This window comes from Silene latifolia, chromosome 9 (genome assembly GCF_048544455.1).
Source record: "Silene latifolia isolate original U9 population chromosome 9, ASM4854445v1, whole genome shotgun sequence".
In the NCBI taxonomy this organism is placed as follows: domain Eukaryota; kingdom Viridiplantae; phylum Streptophyta; class Magnoliopsida; order Caryophyllales; family Caryophyllaceae; genus Silene; species Silene latifolia.
Window position 1 is genome coordinate 67,055,219 of NC_133534.1, and position 27,627 is coordinate 67,082,845.

The 27,627-nt window shown below is 38.4% G+C and overlaps 1 protein-coding gene and 1 non-coding gene across 2 annotated transcripts; one reads left to right on the forward strand and one right to left on the reverse strand.

Annotated features, from left to right (window-relative positions):
• Positions 1-8,802: 8,802 nt before the first annotated feature.
• Positions 8,803-25,622, forward strand: LOC141601152 (uncharacterized). Its single transcript, XM_074421423.1, has 4 exons — positions 8,803-9,323; positions 9,415-9,643; positions 9,691-10,031; positions 25,106-25,622. The coding sequence occupies exons 1-4, from the start codon at positions 8,803-8,805 to the stop codon at positions 25,620-25,622; spliced, it is 1,608 nt and encodes a 535-aa protein (XP_074277524.1).
• On the reverse strand, positions 15,810-15,916 carry LOC141602981 (small nucleolar RNA R71). The gene has a single exon (XR_012524883.1). It is a non-coding gene; the product is annotated as a small nucleolar RNA R71 (small nucleolar RNA).
• Positions 25,623-27,627: the final 2,005 nt, after the last annotated feature.

A 27,627-nucleotide genomic window follows, 5' to 3' on the forward strand; every position in this document is an offset into this window, starting at 1 on the left:
TTAAAACTTGATTAAAAGTTGATTACAAGATTAAAGGGAGATTAGAATAATATAAACTACACTAAGGATTGATAAGAAGAACATGATAATCTAATTAGTACAATGGGGTATTTATCATGGGGATTAGGTGCACAAATTAGGGTTACTAAGGGCCTAAATGACGATTAAGTCCTTAAGAAAAGTTGAGGAAATGCTCCTCTCGAAGAAAGATGCGAGTCTCGTTTTTGCTAGTCTTTCGAAAATATGCGCATCCCGAGTAGAACAAGAAGAAGTCGGGTTGCACTAGAGAACAATCTGAGCGTCCAAAAGGTCGGGACGAGCGGATTGTGCAGGCGGTGGACGAGCGGCCAGGCAGGTGGGACGCTCGAATTGTGGAGCTCTTGGACGAGCGTCCCGATGCTGGGACGAGCGGATTCCAGTCCAGCGAGCTTTTTTCCTTCTTTCCTTCTTCCAACAATCCCCAGGGATCTTGTCAGAGATGCAAGGATCTTCTTCATCATTGCTCATCTACGACATTATTTACAAAGGCCTTGTAGTATTGTCTTCACTTTGATGCTTGGTCATTAGATTCGATCAATTTAGCTCTATTTTGCCTTGAAAATGCAAGGTTTGCAAAACAAAACCTCAAAGAATATGCAAAACAAAGGACTAAAGATAGTAAATGACCAAAATATGCACTAAAAAGCATAGGAACGAGGCTAATTCGGGGACTAAATATGCTCAAATATTGGTCACACCAGTGTCATTCTAGTATCATTTGACCCATGCACAAGAGCCTAATCAAGAGTACCTTGTGGTGTGATAACTACTTGACTACCGTTTATTCCAAGGTGACCCTCAATGCCATGCAACCGTACTTTCATTTCCACCATCTATCATTTTGTTAACCAAAGGGGAATGGGCACAAAATCAGCAAATTGAGTTCAAGTTCCAAAATCAAAGTCAAATGTTTACAATTGCATCAATGAAATAAGCAGCAAAAATAGACTCCTATGCTTTTATAGAAGTACCCTTGCTACAAATGGGGTTACTCTAAAAAATGATCAAAAATGCAAAGTTGAAAATTGCCAAGTCAAAAATGCCAAATCATTAAAAGTGCCAAAAGAAATGTTCTTAAAATGTCAAATTCCACAAAAATGGTGGGAAAAACAACCCAAATATAAATTACTATCATGAAACTCCTTTACTTTGAAACCCTTTTATTCGTTGATAGTCCTATCTTTGTTGCGTGGAGGAGAGGGGATGACCCTTCCTTTTGTCTAGGCAAGAGGGGGAATTCCGCGATCCTACAGTGTTTCTAACACCATAACGACTCTACTCTTCACAAAAGCATCTAGTAATTGGGGACGAACGTAACCTACTTATATCCCTTTTGACTTTGTAGTTTGTAGAACTAGTATCTTTGATGGAGTATGTGCCCTTACATTGATTTTCTTTTAGTGCTTCCGCCACTTAGATGAGGACAGTGGCTATTTTTTAATAGATAAATCCTTTGATTTTTTTATGTGCTTAATGTAGGATGCATCGCTATTTTGGCAAGCCCCACCTTGCCGTGCAAGAAGGCATCTTGCCTCATAGATGTCTTGGTGTGAGTTGAAGGGGCGGAGTGAGACCCGCTAATTGTCTCATATCGGCTATGTTATTAGATTAGTATAAATAAGGGTCATAGTTTTAGTCACCTCTTTACTCGGGACGAGAAAAGGTTCGGTTTGGGGATATTTGATGTGACTCCTATTTGCGCACATTTAGTTCCCTAACTAGCCTAGTTCCTATGCTTTTTTGTGTGTATTAGGGTCGTGTCTTATCTTTAGCTTCCTTTTACGCATATTCTATGAGGTTTGGTGTCCTTTGTAGAAGAGGATTACTAACCTTGCCTAAACGAAGTGAAACGGAGCTAAATTGATAACATCCAACGACCAAGCATCGAAGAGGAGCACTAACGTTGCCTAAATGAAGTGAAACGGAGCTAAATTGATAGCATCCAACGACCAAGCATCGAAGAGGAGACCAACACTAAAGGCCTAAGTTAATAAAATAAGTAATTGGGCAATGACAAAGGATCCCCACTACCCATGAAGGACCCCCACGGTTTAGAGGGCAACTAAAACAAGAAGAAGAAATGCAGCTCAGGACAGGCCTCCCAAAACTGGCCTGGGCGTCCCTAAGCTCTGGACGGGCGTCCCTCACTGCAGGATGATTGTTTTCGAAGGGAGGTCGTGCGTCCCCTTTCCAGGACATGCAAGGCATTGGATTTTAATTAAGGGGCCTAATCATCATTTAAGTCCTTAGTTAAGCTAATCTTTGTACCACTATATAAACCCTCTTTGTAATAAATAGAGGGTTAAGTTCCCTTAGAGTAGATTAAGCCTTCTTAGGAGTAGATGAGAATAGAATTAGTCTTTAATCATTCCACAAATTGCACTTTAATCTTTCTTAATTATTTCTCAAACAGTCTTAGATCTATCCTTGTACTTGAAGAATTATTGGGTTTGTATTGGAGAATTGACAACTCTCCACCATTAATCAAAGGGTTTCTTCTATTTTTCTTCCATTTCCTTTGTTCATCTCAAGTTATTTAAATTTGGATCACTTGGGTATGTATTTGAAGACTAAGTGACAAGTCTCCATCTTTATTCAAGGATTCTTCTTTATTTATGTTCATCTTTACTTTCAAAGTTTCTAACCTTCTTAATCCCTCTTTATTTGCGTGTTAATCTCTTGTTTTATTACCTTGCTTAATCATCATGTTCATTTGTGTTGTGATGTTTGACACCACTTGCTAGCCTATTAATCATGATGTGTAGTGAGTAGTCTTCTAGCTAGGGTTAGTGGGGGATTAGGGGAGTAATTATGGGATAGATCTATTCTTAATGAGTTCACATGAATGCTTTCTTATTGTACTTTCAACTTATGCACATGTTATGTTTGATGAAATGCTTGATTGACAACCTAGCACGATTCTCCTATCTTTTCAACAAGACTTGTAAGACATAAACTTACTCGAGGCTTGTTGGACCATGCATATAGTTGAATAGGGAGAACCAATTCGATGTAGGTGTTGTAAAGTTATGACCAACTCGGCTCCGAGACCTAAGTCTCCCTACGAATTGTAAGACATAAACTAACTCGATTCCAACAATAATAATTTTTGCATCAATGTGACTCATTTATGTTATCTTACCAAGATTCCCCTATGATTTCATGACACCCTAGTGTCTTTAATCATTTGTTTTTTTATCTCCATTTCGATTTACTTACCTTGCTCTTCATTTGTTTACATATTCTTGTCGTAGTTTAGAACACAACCTCAAATCCATATAATCGTGACATTTGCACAACATAGAATAGATAGACTTAGGACCCAAAACACACTGTCACGTGGATCGACCTCGACCTAACCACTTTCTAGTTGTTTGTTGAGAATATAAATGTGTTTGATTAAGTGAACAATGACTCGCTCACATCATTTGGCCTAGCAAATGTGAAGGCAGGCATTTCCCAACTTGCTGAGAAGATATCTCAAAGTGGGGAAGCTACTGGTAGTGATAGTAATGCCTCTATCCGGATTTTGGTGCCAATTGAGCAGCCTACTAGGACCGGACCTAAGATAGTCCAGTCTACTCCATCTCAGACAGGTCCATCTCATAAGAGAAGGAGGGAGAATGAGACTCCTGCTACTGTTGAGGAAAATAGGGGAACCAAGAAAATCAGGGAGGTCAGGGCTAAGACTAGAAATCTTCAGGCTGCTAGGGATCAGATTCAGGCATTTTCTTTCAAGGTTGATGACCAACTGGTCTCGATAAACACTAAGGAGACTTCTGCTCAGGCTTTAGCATCCCTGGTCACTTTTAGGGATAATATTGCTAACCTGGTTACCTTGGCCCAAGAGGTAGGGCTTTTTTTTGTGGTTCTTGATGTTTTTATATTTTTAGATGCTGATCTTTCATATTCAACTTGTTTTAGAACATGAAAGGTGGGTTGCTGAGTGCGTGTCAAGTATAATCTGCTCGTTGAAAGATTGGCGTTCGAGATTGGAAAATTCAGGAATTAATGGAAGAGTTGAATGTTGTCAAGAAGGAGCTAGAGGCCTGCAAGGCTGAACAGGTGGTTGCTAAATCCAAGTTAGGATCTGCTCAAAATGCATTTAAGTCTACTCAGGCGCAGTTGAACATTGTCAAGGAGGAATTGGCTACTGCTAAAGCTGAACTCCAGGCTGAGAACGAGGCTATGCAGGACTTGTTGCGCAGGAATTAGGAGCTGGCGGCAGAGAAGGATGAAGTTCAAGCTAGGTGCAAGGATGTTGCCATGTTCTTCTTTGCTAAGGGCAGGGCAGATGCCATGAATGAGCCTATTGAGGTCAGGCCATTTTGTAATCCTGACAAAGAGATGACCGATTTGAATGCTACCTACCCTGAGCTGCATAAGCTTCATGAGAATGAAGAGGTTGATTCTCCTCCTTCCAAGGACAAGGGTGAAGCTGATAGTGATCAGGCCAATGAGGAAGAAGAAGATATGCTTGATGAAGGGGTTGGCTTTGCTACTACTTCAAGGGCAGATTAAAGAAGTTTTTTATTTGGTTTGTATTGTGTCCTATCCAGGGGGGTCGTTCCCTTGACAGATATTGGTAGTTTGGCAATGTTTTGACCTACCCGGGGGGGTGTCCCTGGGCAGACTATTTGTTTCTCTGTTTGTAGGTAATTTTGAATAATTATAGCTTTGGCATTTTGATCTTTGCCTGTCTGGAGAGCTTTTGGTCCTGAACTTGTCAGGAGAGTTTTGTTATTTATTTAATTTTTTGAGTGAGGCCTTTTTTGCGTGTCTGGAGGGCTTATGGCCCACAACCTGTCTGGAGGGCTTTGATGTTGCCTGTCAGGAGATCTTAAAACACGTGACATGGACTTGTTTTTTAATCCTTGTAATTGTTATTTTGTATTTTTGGGTGAGACAAAACAATGCGGTTAAATGGCCTTTGTTATGTCAGTTATATGATGCATTTTCTGGAATGCTCTTCAGGCTAATTGAAGTGGCCCTCAATCCTGAATATTGGTTTACGCAAGTAGTAGTAGGACATAATTATACTTAAGAAGGCATAAAATAAATTTTCAGGATTCGTAATATTGCATTGTAGAGAGAACAACTAAGGAGTTAATAAGCATGTTGCAAAGGATAATACGAAATCAAACATATGACGTTTTTATTCATGGCATGGCAATTACAAACATATAAAAGCATTTCAGGCAATTAATGGAATTTTGACTTGATTAAGTATACCTGGATTAGGTAAAAAAGAACATTAGACGGTAGTGGTTATATATGAAAGAGTTTTAGGTGAGTGCCATTTCATGAACGTGGTATCATGTCACCTTCCAAAGTTTCTAGCTTGTAGGCTCCTTGGCCAACTATTGAGTCTAGGGTCCTTCCCAGAAATGGGCTAGTTTGCCTGCACGTTTTTCCTTCATGTTTAAACAAACCTTTTGCAGTACTTGGGCTCCTTCCCTGAACACTCTAATGTTTACGTTTTTGTTGTAGCTCCTGGCTACAGTCTGCTGATATAATGCATTCATTATCCCGGCTGCATCCCTTAGCTCTTCAGCTATTATTACGCTGTCTTGCATTAGGGGTTCATTTTCTTCAACAGTGTTCAGGCTGCATCTGGATGTTGGTACATGTATTTCTGCTGGGATGACTGCTTCACAACCATAAACCAGGGAGTAGGGAGTTTGCCCAGTTTAAGTTTTAGGCGTGGTTCTGTCTCCCAGAGAACTAGTGGGAGTTCTTCAGTCCACCTACCTTTTCTTCTTTTTAACTTCTTTTTCAAGCAGTTGATTATCACCTTGTTACTGGATTATGCATGTCCATTTGCCTTTGGATAGCTTAGCGTGGATGTTACTAGGTTTATATTCCATTCTGCGCAAATGGCTTTTGTTCTTTTTCCCACGAACTTTGCGCCATTGGCACATACTATTTCTCATGAGATTCGATATCCGCAGATTATGTTCTTTTTGATGAATGATATGACTTCCTTTTCCTTGACTTGCCTGTATGAGTCTACTTCTATCCATTTATAAATATAGTCAGTCATTGCCAGCATGAATACTTTTTGTCCAGGTGCTTGAGGGAGTTTGCCCACAATGTCCATTCCCCATTTCATGAACGGCTAGGGAGCTGAGATTGAGTGCAACATCTCAGACAGCTGGTGGATGAATGGAGAATGTACTTGGCAGTCTTCACACTTTGAACTTTATACCAGGTAATCGGCCCTCAGTGTTGGCCAGAAATAGCCTGTTCTGAGAACTTTGATTGCCGGGCTTTTGCCTCCTTTATGGTTGCCACAGTATCCGTCATGTATGTCTTGTAAAACCTATTCGGCCTCGTGTGGTTCCAAGCATCGCAAGTATGGTCCGGCCTGAGACTTTTTAAACAATGTGTTATTGATGGTAGTGTAAGTGGAAGCTTTAATCTTAAAGGCTCTTGTCTCATGCCTGCCCTGGGTAGGATGCGTCGTATGAACCAATCATAATATGGTTTTATCCAGGAGTCTATGTCCGTAGTGATGGGACAGACTTGGCCAGGCTTACTAATGGTTGGTTCAAGTAAGTGAACAATGGGTATTTTGTCAAAAAGAGTAGGGCTGAAATTGGATCCTAGGCTGGCCAGAGCGTTAACCTGGGTGTTTAGGTCCCTTGGGATTCGATCAATATCAAATGAAATGAATTTACACTACTACAATTCTAAGCTATAAGAACACCACTTAAAGAACGGTCAATAACGGAACAGTTCTCTTGCTTATTTTTGTTATGGGCGCGCAAATATGACTTCACAAGAGAACGGTGATTGATTCCAACCGTGCTGGTAGATTAACAACGAGAACGGTTAGTTTGACCAACCGTCTTAATATTATAAAGAGAACGGTTAAGTCATGAAACCAATCTCATTGATACAACTAAGAGAACGGCCCAATGACAAAACCGGACTAGAAGTAAAAAAAAAGGCCCGTCTTTCAAATAAACCCAAATAAGCTGTTGTCTTCCCCTCAAAAAAAGAAAAAAACTTTTCTCGTCTTGTCGTCATTCCAACCGCCACTCTCAATTTCTTCCATATAATTGGCCAATTCCGCGTTCGCTCTTTACCGTCGACCACCTTGCCCGCTTGCTTTCATCGTTGCTGATTATTGTTGCTACTGGTATGCCCTTTTTTTTTTTACAAAATTACAATAATGTTAAGTTTTTATGATAATACTACAATAATGTTAGTTTAATGTATGCTAATGTGATTCTTTTAGTATTTGGTGATGATATGATTGTACTTAAGTGGATTATGATTGCTAGTTGTTACACTGCCGCTATCGAAAGCGAGCCCTTATAATTGGCCAATTCCGTCTTTATGAGTTGAATGAGTATTCCTTTCCTATTTTGTTGTAATTCATACAAATATAGTACACTAATTTTCCCAATTTGAACTGATTTCTCGAGTATAATAAGTATGTCCCATCTGTTTAAGAGGGTGCTATTTAATCTATCTAAATATTAGAATGGATATTTTCCGTCTTAGAAGGGACTAACTATATTTCAATAGTTAGTAGTGCATCCCGTCTTAAAAGGTCAAGTTTGGTCAATATTATTGTCCTGCTAATCAGCAATCAACTATATTTCAATTATAATGCATCCTCTGTTTTAACCAAGTTAAGTGTATGCTGAGTTCGCCCATGTGTTTCAGGTCACTACTTCCTTAATACGGTTCTCAGTTAAAGACATTTCACAACTTACTTCTTTTAATTTTTTTTTTTTGGATCACATGTAAGTAAATATTATTGCATCATTGCATCAAAACCAAGTCGAATATAGGATACATTCACCACAGTTTCAGTCTTACTTCCTTCAAAATTGAAACCTAGCTAGCCATGTTTTGTCTCTTTCCTTACATGGGCATATGATATTCTTTGCAAGTCGAATTTTGGCTTTTCGAATATTTCTTCTGCCACAGTTTCAGGCCTGCAGAGGTGCAATTGCATCCTGCAGCTATTCCTTTTCCACCAAATTTCATAGATGCAGCATGTAGTTTGGTTATAACTGTAGTGTAAACTCTAATCTAGTGACTTTAATTAGCTAGATAATTTCTCCTTTCCATTACCTCAGAAAGACAGCAGAAGTAACTTTATTTGCTATTTTCTCTTCCATCAGCCTAATTTTCACTTCCATGTTTTCACTTTATTTATTTTCATATAAAGTTTTCAGAAATCTGCATGAAATAAAAAATTACATTCGAGGTCATTATACTATATTGATAATGTTTGTTGGTTAATTATATTATTTTTTTGTAGGATTGAGTAACTAAATGTTGATTTTTACCAAATTATAACAACATAGTTATTATTTTAATTATTAAATATGTCGTTATTTTCTAATAGGGATTATTTTTTTCACAATATTTAAGGCTGAGTACATTGAAAAAAAATCGTTGTAATTTTTATTACTTTCTTCTACTATATAGATTAATATGGATCGTACGTGGATGATGGATGGGAAAAGAGGTGATCCTACATATGATGCTGGTTTAGCTGAATTTTATGAATTCGTTAGAACGAATGTGAAAGACACGTCTAATATGCCATGTCCTTGTGATATGTGTCTGAATATTAAATATATGACTTTCTCGGAAGTTAAAATACATTTAGAAAATAATAATTTTAATCCAAAGTATAGACGTTGGAGGTTTCATGGGGAGTCTAGAGTGGTACAGAGAGTGGAAGAAGAAATTGATGTTCAGTCAAGAGCGATTGAGATTGATTAGGAAACTCTTCCTATGGAAAAAGGTATCGGTTCATTGGATAATTCGGATTGGGATACATATTCTTGTGATATGAATTCTGCTGACGAGTTTCATGATGATGAGTTAGAAACAATATTGAGCGACAGGATAAGTGAAGACAATGTAGAAGAAGATAACCCTGACCTAGATCTCGATGATAAAGATGACATTCTAGGTGAAGATGAAGATCCCGATGTTACTAATTTAGATGACATCACAAGAATTGTATTAGAAAAGTTAAAAGACTCCGAAATGCCTCTCTATAAGAATTGTAAGAATTATACAAAATTGTCAGCTGTTGTTAAGCTGTATAATTTGAAAGCAAAAAATGGATGGAGTGATAGAAGTTTTACTAACCTCCTCGAATTATTGAAGGACATGCTTCCAGAGGATAATGTTGTTCCTAATCGTACCTATGCGGCAAAGAAGATACTTAGAGGAATTGGTATGAAATATGTGAAGATTCATGCATGTCCTAATGATTGTATATTTTATCGCAAGGAATATGAGAGTTTGTCTCATTGTCCAGTTTGTAATGAATGGCGATATAAAAAGAAGGAGGGGATCCCAGGAAACGTTTTTGTGTTATTTTCCAATAATACCTAGGTTGCGAAGACTCTTTGCGAATAAGAAAGATGCAAAGTTGTTGACATGGCATAATTCTGCAAAACAAAATGATGGCAAATTGAGACAACCCGCTGATGGTTTAGAGTGGAAACACATTGATGCCAAGTATCCCGAATTCGGGAAAGAACCCATAAATCTTCGACTTGCAGTCTCTACTGACGGGATGAATCCTTATAGGAATTTAAGTAGTCAACATAGCACTTGGCATGTACTCTTAGCTATTTAAAATTTATCTCCATATGTGTGCATGAAAAGAAAATTTTGATGTTGTCCTTATTGATTTCCGGTCCTAAGGAGCCGGGTAATGATTTAGATGTTTACTTGGCGCCTCTTCTTGATGATTTGAGAACATTGTGGGATGAAGGGGTAGAAGTATTTGATGCCTACCAAAATAGTGTTTTCAATTTGAAAGCTATGTTATTATGCACTATATCTGATTTTCCAGCATACGGTAATCTTTGTGGTCATACTGTTCATGGCAAAGAGGTATGCCCCTTGTGTGGGGAAGATGTAGATTCTTGCTATTTGAAGTTTTCTAAAAAGCAAGCTTTCTTAGGATACCGTAGATTTTTGGATGAAGATCATTTTTATCGTAGGTAACAAAAACCATTCAATGGAAACCCTGAACATCGTCCATGTCCTAAGATATTAATGTAACACCCCGTATTTTATTAAGTTGGATAAAATTCTTTTAATTGCTATTTTGAATTTAATTACATCATTTAACGATTTATATATATATGCTTAGCTAATTAATTAATTTCATCATAATTCGATACGTTAATTTTAATAATCATTAATAAGTTTATTTAAAGTTAGTTCGGGTTTATTGAAGTTAGTTCGAGTTTATTTATTTAATAATTTCCGTTTCTTTAGGAGTCCTTATGAAAGTTGTTTTAAGTGAACCCGAGATGGATTTTGGGAACAAAACCGTCCAATTAGCTATTTTGAGCTTATTTCACTAAATTAGCAATTTTTATTAATATCCGTTAGTTTTGTAAAAATCGCTAATAATTCCGTTTCAAGCCGATTTCTTATTATTTCCGTTAACTATCTGAGTTTATTTTATTTTTCATTCTTTAAACTTATTTATTATTGATTCCGTTTCATTTATGAGACTCTTTCTTAAACCGCTTAAATTTAACTCGAAACGGTTTTAATAACTATCGAAGTTTCTTAACGACGAAGAAACGTACGTATAGTAAATAGCAGGCTGGCAGGCTGCTGCCTCATTTTTGATTTCCCACGTCTCTTTCTTCTTTTCCTCTTCTTCGCCCTTCTTTTTCCTTCTGTCTATTACTTCTTCAATTTTTGTCTATAATCCGTCCTGGTGCTCCGTTTGTCATCCATTTTCAACAGTTTTCATTCCACAGTGGTCCTCTTATCGTTTCCGTCAATCCGTTGTAAGTAAAATTCATTTTCGTCATATATTTTTACAAACCTATTTATATTTTCAGCTTTATTTATTATAAGACGGTTGTATGTACTAAAATAGACGGTCTGGTAGAAGATTAAAAAGGTAACGATAACGGATTACTCGATATTACTTGTAAAATATGTTTATTTTGAATGCTGGTTAGTCTGTTTTATAATTGAGACGGTGTATAATTATATATAGGGATCCTTATGGATGTTAATTAGTCAGTTGTATAGTTGAGACGGTGTATACTGATATGTGGAGATGATTGAGACGGTGTATACTGACCTGTAGGGATCATTTGGGATGCTAGCTAGTAAGTGGTATATTTGAGACGGTGTATACTGACATGTAGGGATTGTTTTGGGATGCTATTTGGGATAAAGATGATTGTGTTAGAATAATAAAAGGAATTACGGATGGTTGCCATGTTAAGTGTAACTAATTTATAAATGGAAAAGGAGGTAGGATATGTGAGACGAAAGAGATCATGATGGATATATAAAGCTTTATACGTTGAATTGCAGAGAGATATTCATAGCCCTTGTACCGTCAGTTGATTAATGGCTTTGAGGTTCAGATTTGGACTATGGATTTGGGGTATTGTATATTAATTTGTGTTCCTGGCCGTGGCCTAGGCAGTGGCCTAGCTAAGTCACGAGTTTGAGGCCATGTGTAGTTGGTGGTTAGGCCGAGTTTAAGGTTGTCATAATAATTTTAGAGCCGTGTCTATAATTTGTTTTGACGCTAGTTTGGTTTATTTAAAATATAATTAAATTAATTTCCGTCTCATATTTTTATATAAAGATAATTCGTTAATATCGTCCTTTCACATAAATATTTTAGGTGGCTCATATGTGGTTGAAGATGAAGAGTAATTTTGGGTTTTAGGAGCTTTCTCAAGGATTATTTGCCTTTTTCTAGCTTAAGGTAACTATTCCGAGTTACTCGACGAATTAATGTCACATTAGTAGTTAATGTTGTGCTTGTTGTTTGTTAAGTGTTTAGGTGATTGATAATGTGTTACTTTCGTTTTTCACATGATAGAAATTGGAAATAGCATGAGAATAATTTTGTGATTTGGGCCAAAGTAGGCCAAGACTCTGAGCTGGGCCAGATTGACCGAACGAGTTTGGTCAAACTAGGTTTAAACCGGTCAGCCTCGATTTGACCGATGACCCGTCGCGGGACTCGGGTCGAGGGTTTGTCTTTGAGGTGAGATTGGTTGTTATTGGATGTTTTACGTTGATGCCTTAATATTTGTGACTATCATTTCACATGTTGGTTGTTGGATGAATTGGTTGCCTTATACTTCAGTCTTCTTGTCTTGTTGCCATTTTAACTTGTTCTCGTGAATTAAGAGATTAACGGTTAGCTGGAATTTGGATTATTATTGATATTGGAGATTTTGTTGGATTGTCAGCTGAATATGCTCTTGCGTAGCCTTTCATATACTAGGGTGTGTATGATCTTTTGTGTGTACAAGTTTGGACTCTTTGCCCCTTTTATGGTTAATTGGGTATCCTACTTGTCTTGTGTGGTGTGGGCTAAAGTATTCAAGCTGGACTAGCTGGGACTAGGTCCTAGGTGAGTATTTCGGCCTTCATCATAGATAGGTCATTATAGTCTTTGACGAGTGTATGTTCACTGCTCAATAGCCTTTGTGTTCCTGACTTGGTGGGTTTATATCCAAGTTGGGGCATGACCTCGTTACTTATTTTGAGAGTAAGTGGTCAGCTTAAGTACTAGCCAACCCTTTGGTGGACTCCTTAGGGTACTCACATGGTTTTATAAAATTGTGGGTCTTGGGTGCGGTGGTGTGTATCCGCATGTCTAGGTCTGCGCAGATTTAGGACTAGGGTTGTGTTGTGTCTTGGCCATGTTTTTATAGAACCTCTGAGCCAGGATACCGGTTCGATTACCTTCCCTACCTCGTGGTATAGACTCGAGTTACAAAGTGACTATTGACCGTGCTAAGAACTTATGCCTGTCTTTGATATATTGTCCTTTCTTGTTTGATGATTCTATGAATCATAGAAGGTGAGATGCAAGCCGGCTATGGTTGATAGAGTTTGGATTCCTGGATGTTATGTGATTCACATGATAGTGTAGTATGAGTCGGTCTAGTATTCACATGCTAGGACTATGTGTTGTTATATTGTTGTTCACATGATAAGCACGATTGTCTAGCATCTATATGCTAAGGCATTGTGTGATTCGTATTCATATTCTTATGTTTACATGTTATATTAATTATGACATTTCGTGGCTGGGAGAACTCGGAGTTACTCCCCACTGACCGTGGCTTTCGTATTTGTATAAAATGCGAATGATAGGTAGGTGATGCATATATGGGGTACATGGACGAGCTAGCGAGCAAAGTAACCTTGGGACCTAGATTGGCTATATTTTATTGTGACCCTTAAACACTTTTTATGTCACATGCATTTTAGGGACATATGTCTCCCTTTCTCATATTTGGGTTGTATAACTGATGTGACCGTAATTAGCGCATATTTAGCCCCCAAATTACCATTGTTTCCATGCTTTTTAGTGCCTATTTGGGTCATTTCTTATCTTTAGTTCTTTGTTTTGCATATTCTTTGAGATTTTGATCCCTTGGTAGGAAAGGAGTAAGAATCTTGCATTTTCATGGCAAAACGAGGCTAAATTGATCGTATTCAATGACCAAGCATCAAGGAGAGACAAGACTAGAAGGCCTTTGTACATAGCATAGTAGAAGAGCATTGTTGAGAAAAGGATCCTTGAGTCCCCAAGGAAATCCCCAAGGAATTCGTGAAGAAAAGGGAAGAAAAAGAAGAAGGAAAGTTGCTGAACTACAATCCGAACGGATTGTAGAGAATCCGTCCGTCCTTGCCAGTCCGAGCGTCCTCACCAGGAATCCGCTCGGATTCCCCATGCCCAGTCCGAGCGTCTTGTTCCTTGATCCGCTCGGATCGTCCACCCCAGATCCGGCCGTCCCGACTCCCAGCCGCACGGATCACAGAGCCACAGATAGCCGTTCTTCTAACTACGAAATGGAGAAGCCCTTCTCTCGGATAATCCCGGAGGCTCCTTGCTCAACTTAAAAAGTGTAATTACTAGTTTAGCCCTTAGTTAACCCTAATGCATCCTCCCTAATTTTCACTATAAATACCCCATTAGTCTAATTAGAGGAGCATGTTCTTCTTATCAATATTTAGAGTAGTTAATATCAATCAAATCTCTCTTCAATATTGTAATCAAATATTAATCTAGTTTTAATCCAAGTTTTAGTTCTTGAATCTCTCTCTTGTTCTTCATTTATTTTGGGTAATTAGAAGATTATTGGGTTTATTGGGAGATTGACAACCTTCCATCAATCATCAAGCTCTTCTATTATTCTTTGCATCCTTATTATTGGAATCATTAGTAGGTATAATCTCTTAATCCCTTTTTAATTATTGCTAATTACTTTCATTTATTCATCATGTTTCATTATGTTAGTATGATTGACAACCTTTCTAGCATGATCAATATGATAATGAGTGAGTAGTCTCTTAGCTAGGGTTTAATGGGTGATTAGGGGAAACCAACATGGGGAATGATTCATGCTTAAATTAATATGCTTTCATATCTTATTTGCTTGCTTGTTTTGATCTTAATACATGCACATGTTATATTTGATGAAATGCTAAGCCTATGAATCCTTGCATTTACTATCATCTTCTATCCTTTCAACTTGACTTGTAAGACATAACCCAACTCGAGTCTTGTTAGACCATGCATGTGTTGAGTAGGGAAGATTAAGTCGACTTGTAGGTGTTGTACAATCCAAGAGATTCGGCTCCGGGACCCGAACTTTCCTAGGATTGTAAGACATAACCCAACTCGATCCATCACAACAATAATTGCTTGCTTATAATTTGAGAACATGTTTGTATGATCATATCCCATGAATCCCCTATGAACCCATGACGCCCTAGTGCTTTTAATCAATTGTTTACACCCCTTATTTCATTTATCTTGCTAGTTTATTTCATTGTTATTCTAGTTTAGTGACCTTCTACATCAACCCAATTCGTGACACCCCTAGACACCACTAGTTGCAATAAAATCTTCATTTCAATACCCGTCCTTTGGGATCCGACCTTTACTTGCCTCTTTACTAATTGTAGAGTTGTTTGTGAAGTATAAATTGTGTTTTGTATCGACCATTGACCAACGACCACATATGTTTAATTGTGAACACCAAATGGCTCCGATCAAAAATGGCGCCGTTCTTCGGGGACGGTGTTTAATTGATTTAAGATTTCTTTTATTGTTATTAGTTGTGTCTCTTTCACCTTGGGGAAGTAAAACTCCTCAAGGATTGTTCTAATTGTTTTCTAGTTGTTTGATATTTTGCATGTCTAGAAGGTTACAAAGAGATTTGTTACCTTTTGACCGTGAAATCGAAAGAACCTTGACGAATAATAGGAGACTTGTTAGGAGGAATTTGGGAGGTGTTGGTGAAGTTGTTCAACCCACTAGTGAGTTTGTCAATCCTTTCGCAATAGAAGGAGAAGAGAACCCATTTAACAATATCCCACAAAATCCACCTACAATGCCTAAATTCTCGTCACACTCTATACCCACCGAGGAGGATTTACCAAATGGTACTCCTACCCCACAACATCTCACCGGTAATTTTATTGCCAAGTCCGCCTTCATCCAACTAGTTGAGAGGAGCCAATTCGGGGGAATGCCTAGTGAGGACCCTCATTCTCATATGGAAACATTTTGTGATTATTGTGAAGCTATCTCTCAAACGGGCGTGACTCAAGACCAAATAAGATGGGTCTTATTTCCTTTTTCGTTAATCGGCACCGCAAAGCAATGGTTGAAGGGCCTTGATAAGGCCACTCTTGGAATAGATTCTTGGAAGAAGTTAGCTCTAGCCTTCTACAAAAAATTCTACCCACCGGAAAAGACCAATATGCTAAGAGCTCAAATTACGGGTTTTAAGCAAAGGGATGAAGAGTCTTTGTATGAAGCTTGGGAGCGGTTCAAAGGTATTTGTCGCTCATGTCCTCACCATGGACTTAGCGAATGGTTTTTAGTGCAACAATTTTGGAATGGTTTATATGAAGATTCAAGGAACATTCTCAATATGGGATCAAATGGAATGTTCACCGAAGTTGATGACAATCAAACATGGAACAAGATTGAGGAAATGGCGGTCCATAATTCGCAATATAGTAGGCCTCGCAAGGCTACTAGAGGAGGAAAGTATGAAGTGGACACCGTTACTCAATTGGGTGCTCAACTTAGTGCTCACATTGACACAATCAACTTGAAGTTTGAACAAGCTATGGCTAGGCTTGAGGAAAACTCAAAATCATCAAAGCATCATGTCAATGCCATGACGGCATCCTCATCAATCCCAAGCGGGATATGTGAGAATTGTGGAACCTTGGGTCATGACTCAAGTGAATGTAGGGGAACGACCGAACAAGTTAATGCTTTCCAAGCTTACAAAAGTGGCACCCCTTATTCAAATTTTTACAATGAAAATACCAAGTTCCATCCAAATCTCTCATACAAGAGCCAAAATGTCCAAAATCCTCAACCAACATACACTCCACCACCCATGAGAAACCAAAATCAAAGACCCTTTTTCAATCAAAACCAAAGTTACCAAAATCAAAATCCATACAATCACCACAATGACCAAAGTTTTGATGTCCAAAAAGCGGTCCTTCAAATGCAAAAAAATCAACAAGAGTTTTTCACCCAAATGCAAAAGGATAGCCAAGCAAAGGATACCACCATCAACAACATTCTAGCTCACACCAAGATGTTGGAAACACAATTGACCCAACTAGCATCCTCAAACTCACAAAGGCAAAAGGGGCAATTACCGCCTCAAGGTAATCCCCCTAGACATGAAACGGTTAGTGCCATTCACTTGAGAAGTGGTACAACATATGAAGCACCGAAGGAGCAAGTTGAGAATGAAGTTGTGAGAGCTAGTGAGAATGAAGTTGTGGTGCAAGGTCCCAAAGAAGGGGAATCATCGAAAGAAGAAAGTTCAAAGAAAAATGAAGACAAAGCCAAAGAGAAGGAGCCCATTGTGGTTAGACTTCCTTTTCCAAGTCGTCAAGCCAAGCCCAAATTTGATGATCAACTTGGAAAATTCATGGAAATTGTGAAGAATTTAGAAGTCTCAATTCCTTTCACGGAATTAATCAATCACGTTCAGGCCTATGCAAAGTACATGAAAGATATCCTCACAAAGAAGAAGTCAATCCGGAAACTTGAGACTATCGCCTTCACTAAAGTGAGTAGTGCAATACTTCAAGGGAGTTCACCTCCAAAGTTAAAGGATCCGGGAAGCTTCTCAATACCGTGTACCATTGGCGACACAACGATCAACAAAGCCTTATGTGATCTAGGGGCTAGTGTGAGTGTCATGCCGTACTCGGTAAGTAAAAGGTTGGGAATGGGAGAGCTTAAATGTACCAATATCACTCTTCAAATGGCCGATAGATCGACGAAGACACCATTAGGGATATGGGAAGATGTCCGGTGCGGTGGGAAGTTTTTCATCCCGGTGGACTTTGTCATTGTTGATATGGAGGAAGATTCCAACATTCCGATTATCTTAGGAAGACCTTTCCTACACACCGCGGGTGCGGTGATTGATGTGAAACATGGAGAGCTCACTCTAGAAGTGGGAGATGAAAGCATAACTTTTAATCTTGACAAGACCATGAGAGCTCCTCGTTTGCATGAGCCATGTTTCATGATCGATCACTATAGCCGAAAAGATGAAAGGAAGAAATCGGAACTCCAATGGAGGAAGAAAATTGAAGATGCTCCATTCAAAGAGCAAGTGAATTGTGGCAAGGAGAGTTTGCAAAGCTCATCAAAATCAACCAAGGAAGAAGATGATGGCCTCATTGGCCAAAAGAAGAAATTGGGAGAGTTGTCTCCATCCAAGCAAGAGATTTTCAATGATCAACTCAATGAAGTTTGTGGTCTTTGGGACGACGAATTTGAAGGGATCTTTAATCCCTACATTGGGCATGCCATCGATCATGATCAACAACAAGGGCCACGGTCTATTGAGGACCTCTACCACAACAATGAACAAGCTTTTAATTATTTCTTCGAGGTGTTGAGCAACATCAACAACACCTTGAACATGCCCCCTTGACATCTCATCAAGAATGAGAGTTTGGTGGAGTCCTCCCTAAACCACCACTTGTAAATATTTCTAACTCCCTAACTTACTTTTTAATTTTTGTATTGCATCTTTGTCATTTTTGGATTTTATTTACTTTGATCAAAATAATTGTCATGAAAAGAGAGAAGTGAGGGAGAGACTAATGATTTTAAATTGATGTGTAGTGCTTTACCTTAGTGTGAGGATGGCAATTGCCTAGGCTATTCATGCCTTAGTAGTGCCCCCACAATGAAGAACACAAGATTTGAAAGAAAGAAAGAAAGAATGATAAGGGAAATCCGGGAACAAAGGACAAGGATCCGAGCGGATTCCTGATAATCCGCCCGTCTGAAGAAATCTGAGCGTCCTGCTCAGGAGACGCCCGTCTTGGGCTGTCTTTGAAAAATCGCAAAATTCTTGTCATGTTGAAGAATCCGAGCGGATTTCTGGAAAGATGCCCGTCTCACAGAATCCGTCCGTCTTATGGATAATCCGCCCGTCTTGAGGCTGAAGAAAAACAAAGAAAAATCTCTGGACAAGAATCCGTCCGTCCTGACAAGAATCCGCCCGTCTCATCTCGAAGAATCCGAGCGGATTCCCCAGAATCCGCCCGTCTCTAGGCGGGATTTTTGAAAATTTGAAGCTGAAGAATCCGAGCGGATTGCGCCTAATCCGCACGGATTGCGCCTGCGTCCTAATATTGTCGAGTTCGTTAAATACCCCCCCCACCTTCATTCATTGATTCACTCATAAACACTACCCATAACATCAAAACCCTCATCCTCTCCATCTCAAAAACAAAAACCCTCATCAAAACTCACCAAAATCAAATCAAACCATCCTTCAAACAACAAATTAATCACTCCATCTTCATCAAAAATCAAAACCAAGCACAAAATCTTCACCTTTGAATTGATTTTTGTTCTTATAAAGGCAAAGCCTTTCACCTTCAAAATCGATTTGGGCATTCTACAAATTGAAGATTTTTGACTCTTTACTTGGTTAGCTCATCAAATGGCAAGAACAAAGGGAGCAACAAAAGCAAAAGCAAAGGCACCAAAGACTACATCTCTCTCTCAAAGGCAAAAAGCTCTACAAATGAAGAAAGCTATGGCAATGGTGGTAGCAACACCAAGCTTGGAAGTGCAACCACCTCAACAAATTTCTATGGAAGCATCACCTTCTACTCCGGTAATTAACCAACTCTTGCATTATCCGGAGGTAACTTTCATTTCCGATGCCCATAGAGATACATTTGTCAAGTTTGCTATGAAACAAATCCAATCCACCAAATTCATATGTCAAGATGCTTTAGAGAAGTTAGGTGTTCTTGAGCAAACAAGAGTCTTTTTCAATGCCATGGGTTTGAAGAAATTGTTTGAAATGAAGGAAGTAACATACCCCTCCCTTGTTTTGGAATTCTTAAGTTCTTTAAAAGTGACAAAAGTTGAGAATAGGGAAAATATTGAGTTTCGTCTAGCTAACACTAGTAGACGCATTACCTTTCCGGAATTGGGTAAAATTTTGGGTCTTAGCGATGAACATAAATTTTATAAGCAATATGGGAAGTATGATCCCGAGCCTCTTTGGGAGGCAATCTCCGGGAAGAAATTTGAAGATTTTAAAGCTTGTCGTGCTCTTTTGGTCCATCATCCGGGCATAAGAGTATGGCACAAAGTTGTGAGAAATACCATAATTGCTAGGAAAGACACCAATCATTTTACGGGACTCGATTTTATTCTCCTTGAATCAACTTTGAATATTGGAAGAATTCATACCAAGCCTTACAATTCTTTGAGGCTATTGGTTGATAGATGGCTCCATGTAGATAGTGGGAAGAAGGGTCAAACCGTAATTGTTAATGGCGGCCTAGTCACGGTCCTAGCCAAGCACTTTGATCCTAATTTCAATAAGGATAGCAAGTACAAGGCTAAGGATGGTGGCCATCTTATTGATATGTCTACCTTGATTAACAAGTTTAAGTGGGTTGCTCACAATCCCCTTGATACCAAGTTTGGGTGGCTTACTAGTGAGGCTCGATCATTCACTTTACCCGCAAAGATTTGCCGTCTTAGTGTCCACCGGACCAACTATTTACTTCCCCTATCCAAGGACGCCGAGTACATCATTCAACAACAAAAGGGTGATCATGAAAACTCCCTCCTCTTCCATTGTTATACCACCTTACCCCCATGACTATGAAGAGTTCAAACCGCAAGGAGTTGAAATTGGAAAAGATTATGTAACTCTTCTAATGCAAGCCATGCACAAGCAAGCTTATGAAGATCGGAAGAATGCCTATTTGGCTCAATATCCTCCCCTCTTACATCTAGCTAGGCAAGGACTCCTTGATCCATCTTGTCCTTTGCCTAGTTGGGCGGATAAAGAAGCCTTATTTCCGGGTGCATCTAGGGACGTGGTGGAAGACAATGAGGTTGTTGGAAATGGTGAAGAATTTGATGATAACATTGTGGAAGAAGCAAGTGGAGATGAAGAAGGAGATGGTGAAGATGATGATGAAGAAAGCAATGAAGAAAGTGCCAAGGAAAGTGGCAATGTGACCACTTCTCATGAGGGAAGTGGTGATGATGATAGCATGATGGAAGACTAGCCTTGGAGACTCCTACTCTCCCATGGTTTGTCTATATCTCCTTGTACTTTATTTCATTTTGATCATTGATTGGTTTAGTCCTAGCAACATCAAAGGACTCACACCTCGGTTCCATTGAGGTGTTCTTTATTGTTCCCATTTTTGAAAATCCAAAATGACAATCTAGTCTCATGCATAGCATAGTGTGTGCATGAACTCCCCCATGCTTTGACATTAGCAATAGTGTCTTACTTGGTTTGGGGAAGTTAATGCATACGCAACGGGAGGTAATCTAAATTATCCTCTCCGTCATAACAAAAACCATGCATCATGTAGTATAGCTTAGTGTAGAATTGCATTTAGTATAGAAAATCATGCATCATTTTGCATAATTTCCATCATTTTGGCCATTGAGGACAATGCCCATATTAGTGTGGGGATGGGAATTCTAACACTTAACTTTTATCCAAAAACCATAAAAATTGAAAAATTTCAAAAATCATAAAAATTTGAAAAATTGAAAAAACCAAAAACAAGTTCATTTCCTTTGGATATATTGTCTTGTATATATTGTGTTTGTTTCATCCTTGTTCACTTTGATTGACTACGCCACATCCGAGACATGAGGATATTGAAGACCGCATGGTATGATCTTTCCAATTTCCTTTTTCCTCTTTATGTTAATGACTATGTGGCTTTATTTTGATTGATGCGGTTAAAACAATGTGAACTTAGGATTGCATTTAGAATATATGTCATACTAGTTGGTAGAATCATTTGCATTAGGATGTTTATATGTTAGTTGCATCATGGCATGTAGTTTGCATGGTTAGAAAAATTTTGCGAAACCGTCTATTTGGGAAGCTTGACAAGTGTATATAAGCCCTAGTAGATGCTTTTTATTCTTAAGACTTTGCTTGTTAGAATACTTGTAAAACACCCTAGGATGTGTCATGCTAGTATCCTTTGACCCATGGTTTAAGGCCGAGTCAAGAGTACCTTGTGGTGTGATAACTCCTTGGCTACCGTTTATTCCAAGGTGACCCTTGAAACCATGCATACTTCCATCATTCATCCATGTTCTACCATAAATTTTTGTCATCAAAGGGAATGGGCACAAAAAGAAATCAATTTGAGTTCAATGAAATGAAAAGAAAAGAAAAAGTTTGCAAAATTGCATCAAATGAAAAGAGGAGCAAAAATAGACTCCTAAGCTTCAAATACAAGGCACCCTCGTTACTAATTGGGGTGACTTTGAAAATGTTCAAAAAGAAATGCAAAAAGTTGTCAAGTATTGAAATGCCAAAAATCAAAAGAAATGGCAAAGGAAGTATTCTCAAATGTCAAATGCCAATGAAATTGGGGGGGAAAACAAAAATGAAAGCAAACTCCCAAAGTGAAACTCAAATATCTATCGATCCCTTTATCCATCGTATCCATTTTTGTGCATGGTAGAGAGGGGACGACCCTTCTTCTTGTCTAGGCAAGAGGGGGAATTCCGCGATCCTCCAGTGTTTCTAACACCATAGGGAGTCTACTCTTGACAAAAGCATTTAACGATTGAGGACAAAGGTACCCTAGCTTGACACCTTTTGGAGGTGATTTATTGGTATCCTTCTAGGCTTAGTAGTTTGAACAAATTGCATCTAGGAAGGATTGTGTACCCTTGAATTGCTTCCCTTGTAGATAATTTCCGCCACTTAGATGAGGAAAGTGGCTATTCTTTTTGTAGATGCATCCATTATGTGTTTTTGTGTGCCTAATGTTTGGATGTGTCGCCATTTTGGCAAGACCCACCTTGCCTTGCAAGAAGGCATCCTACCTCATGGTTGTCTTGTTGTGAGTTGAAGGGGCGGAGTGAGACCCGCTAATTGTCTCATATCGGCTATTATTATTAGGTTAGGTTAGTATTGGTCCTAGTCTTTGTCACCTCTTTACTCGGGACGAGCAAAGGTTCGGTTTGGGGATATTTGATGTGACCGTAATTAGCGCATATTTAGCCCCCAAATTACCATTGTTTCCATGCTTTTTAGTGCCTATTTGGGTCATTTCTTATCTTTAGTTCTTTGTTTTGCATATTCTTTGAGATTTTGATCCCTTGGTAGGAAAGGAGTAAGAATCTTGCATTTTCATGGCAAAACGAGGCTAAATTGATCGTATTCAATGACCAAGCATCAAGGAGAGACAAGACTAGAAGGCCTTTGTACATAGCATAGTAGAAGAGCATTGTTGAGAAAAGGATCCTTGAGTCCCCAAGGAAATCCCCAAGGAATTCGTGAAGAAAAGGGAAGAAAAAGAAGAAGGAAAGTTCTTTGAACTACAATCCGAACGGATTGTAGAGAATCCGTCCGTCCTTGCCAGTCCGAGCGTCCTCACCAGGAATCCGCTCGGATTCCCCATGCCCAGTCCGAGCGTCTTGTTCCTTGATCCGCTCGGATCGTCCACCCCAGATCCGGCCGTCCCGACTCCCAGCCAAGACGGATCACAAAGACAAAGATACCCGTTCTTCTAACTACGAAATGGAGAAGCCCTTCTCTCGGATAATCCCGGAGGCTCCTTGCTCAACTTAAAAAGTGTAATTACTAGTTTAGCCCTTAGTTAACCCTAATGCATCCTCCCTAATTTTCACTATAAATACCCCATTAGTCTAATTAGAGGAGCATGTTCTTCTTATCAATATTTAGAGTAGTTAATATCAATCAAATCTCTCTTCAATATTGTAATCAAATATTAATCTAGTTTTAATCCAAGTTTTAGTTCTTGAATCTCTCTTTTGTTCTTCATTTATTTTGGGTAATTAGAAGATTATTGGGTTTATTGGGAGATTGACAACCTTCCATCAATCATCAAGCTCTTCTATTATTCTTTGCATCCTTATTATTGGAATCATTAGTAGGTATAATCTCTTAATCCCTTTTTAATTATTGCTAATTACTTTCATTTATTCATCGTGTTTCATTATGTTAGTATGATTGACAACCTTTCTAGCATGATCAATATGATAATGAGTGAGTAGTCTCTTAGCTAGGGTTTAATGGGTGATTAGGGGAAACCAACATGGGGAATGATTCATGCTTAAATTAATATGCTTTCATATCTTATTTGCTTGCTTGTTTTGATCTTAATACATGCACATGTTATATTTGATGAAATGCTAAGCCTATGAATCCTTGCATTTACTATCATCTTCTATCCTTTCAACTTGACTTGTAAGACATAACCCAACTCGAGTCTTGTTAGACCATGCATGTGTTGAGTAGGGAAGATTAAGTCGACTTGTAGGTGTTGTACAATCCAAGAGATTCGGCTCCGGGACCCAAACTTTCCTAGGATTGTAAGACATAACCCAACTCGATCCATCACAACAATAATTGCTTGCTTATAATTTGAGAACATGTTTGTATGATCATATCCCATGAATCCCCTATGAACCCATGACGCCCTAGTGCTTTTAATCAATTGTTTACACCCCTTATTTCATTTATCTTGCTAGTTTATTTCATTGTTATTCTAGTTTAGTGACCTTCTACATCAACCCAATTCGTGACACCCCTAGACACCACTAGTTGCAATAAAATCTTCATTTCAATACCCGTCCTTTGGGATCCGACCTTTACTTGCCTCTTTACTAATTGTAGAGTTGTTTGTGAAGTATAAATTGTGTTTTGTATCGACCATTGACCAACGACCACATATGTTTAATTGTGAACACCAAATGGCTCCGATCAATAACTTTGTTTCGCGACTTTATCGATGTTTCATTCATGAGATTTATTTTGGACCTTGCATGTTTGACACCTTCCCTTTTGGATATCTTTATAACAGGTTCAGGTTTTAAAAATTACAGGTTTTTACCCAAATGAACCTATTACAAACATATCCATGCAGTTTTATTCTAGAATTACGTGTTTATTTTTCCGCAATAAATGAGGGTGTCACAATTAAGCGGTCATGATGTATATGAAAGGGTGAAAGATATTAAAATTACATATGGGAAGAAGGGTTCAAAATTAGCATCTCGTGGATACAAGAAAATGTCTCCTTTTTTTGAGCGACTCCCATATTGGCGGGAACTCTCCATATGTTATGTATATTGAAAAAAAAATGTTTATGACAATATTATCAACAATCTTTTGAATGTCCCAAATAAGTCAAAAGACAACACGTCGGCTAGGAAGGATATGATAGATATGAAAATTCGACCGGAGTTGGCCCCGCAAGAGGAGGGAGTACGGATTTATTTGCCTCCTGCTGCCCATACACTCTCCAAAAAGGAAAAATTAGAGTTTTGTGAGTGTTTGCATGGTGTTAAAGTGCCTGAGGGATATTCTTCAAATATTAGTAGCCTCGTGTCAATGCGAGATCTCAGGCTTAGTGGTCTAAAGTCTCACGACTGTCATGTTTTGATGCAACAATTACTAGCAGTGGCCATTCGTTCCATTTTACCTAAAAAGGTTTGATATGCCATAACTAGGTTCTGTTTTTTCTTCAATGCCATATGCAACAAAGTTATTGATTCTGCAGAGTTAGATGAATTGCAAAATCTGATTGTCACTTCTCTTTGCCAATTCGAAATGTATTTTCCTCCTTCATTTTTTACAATCATGGTTCATTTGACTGTACACTTGGTTAGAGAGATTAAATATCTTGGACCTGTCTACTTAAGGTATCAATATCCTTTTGAAAGATTGATGAAAGTATACAAGGATTATACGTCTAATAGATATCGTCCTAAAGGGTGCATTGCCGAGCGTGCTATCATTGATGAAGCTCTTTCTTTTTGTTATACACACTTATCAAATTCTGAGTTACTTGGCATTCCGAAGAATCGACATAGTGAGTGGATGATGGGCAAAGGTCTTAGGGGTCATGTTCGCCAAGGTATGGCAGCTGATAAATGGCATACAGCACACACATATGTCCTTCATAATGAGGATGAGGTACAACCTTACATTGAGGAACACAAGGCTCTATTGAGGAAGAATCATTGAAATAAAACCGAGATGTGGATTGCAAGTGAGAACAACAAGACATTTAGAGTTTGGTTTAAGGGTCGAATGATAGAAGACCTACAAAAGTATCCCGATTGTATTTCTTCCCGTTTAAGAAGACTTTGTTTTGGCCCAAATACTCATGCATCTTCTTATAGTGGCAATGCCATTAATGGGTGCACTTTTTACACTCGTGAGCAAGATGACAAGAGTACGATGCAAAATAGTGGAGTTTGTGTAGAAGCTGAAGCAATGCACTTTTCTAGTTCAAAAGATAAGAATCCAGTTTTAAGCAAGATGCATTATTACGGAGTTATAGAAGAGATTTGGGAGTTAGATTACACAGATTTCGAAATACCTGTATTTTGGTGCAAATGGTGTGCTGCTGTCCGTAAGGATGAAATAGGATTTACTCTGGTAAATTTTCATAAAATTGGACATAAGGAAGATACTTTCATTTTAGGTAAACAAGCAAAGCAGGTGTTTTATGTCACCGATCCATTGGATAAAAATTGGTCAGTTGTTTTATCTGTAAGGAGTAGGCGGGATATGGATAGTTTTGAGGAAGATGTTGTATTAGAGGGTTTTAATTGTAATAAATCAAATTTAGATGATACGGATACTGTCAGTACTTCGAGTTTATATACCCGCGATGATCACAATTAGGGTATATGGATTAGTACTGATACCCCTTCGAGAAAACGCCCTCGCATCGTTGACACATGAGTAAGTTACGGTTTAAGATGATTATTACTTATGATTATAGTTAAAACTGTTTTACAAATTATTCGTTGTCAAACTTAACATGTACTATTTATTTAAATTGATAGGTACTGATTTTAATGAATTAAATTTGTGAATGCAGGTTGATTGATGGGCCCACATAGGCGTAAAAGAACTAAGAAACACAAAAATATCTCTCCTACTGATGGGATTATCAAGAAGAGACAGAGGAGGTCTAAGAAGAGGGGTCGGACAATGTTGGACTTAGTGACAAGAGCTCTTAAGGAGAAAAAACCAATTGAATTGGAGTGGGATAAAGAACACATATTGCCTACAGGAACGTACGCTGGAAAGTTTTGTAGCTGGATTGGCGTTATTACTCGGAGGCATGTTAGTTGCACACTAGAAACATGGGACGATGTTGATGATGACCTGAGGCAAGAAATTTTGGATAATATCACGGTGAGTCTAAAATTTTTACTTAATTGCATTTGGTTTTGAAGTGTGAATGTGTAGGCTGAAAGGAACTTGTGATGCACTGATGTTCTGATAGCTGTCTCTGATAGCTGACTGTAGTCTGCTGGTTTATACTGCCATCTTTGAATGATTTTTTTTAGTGAAATGTGAAATTTTATTGATAATCAGACCTGCTACTGTCCCCTTGCCATCAGACCTGCTACTGTCCCTCTGACAATTGGTTTATGTAAAGGAATAATTCTCCTGTTAGGGATATTAGGCAGTGTATTCTTATACTCGCATACCAATTAACTTACAGAATCATTTTTATTATATGTTTATACTCTTGGCAGGACTCATGGCAGTGTATGTCAATTGATTTTTTATTTTATTTTTATCAGACCTGCTACTGTCCCTCTGCCATCTGAATGTTCATTTGCGACGACAATCTACGGAAATTGCAATGGAATCCATATAACCAAAAATTGATAGCTACCCAATTAACAATTATTTACATGAAGCTAAGAAAGCAACAAACTTGATAGCTTTAACCCATTTGCTGTCCCTCTGCCATCTGAATGTCCCTCTGCCATCAGTTTACATTTCATTACTTTTTCATAGTATTAATCCATTTGCTGTCATTTTGCTTCCATAGGCTGTCATTTTGCTTCAATATGCTGTCATTCCTTCTCTGAAATAACAATGGAATCCATATAACCAAAATTGATAGTACCTAATTAACAATTATTTACACGAAGCTAAGAAAGCAACAAACTTTGACATTGTAAATTGTAATAAACTAATAACCTTGCCACCATGTATTTTG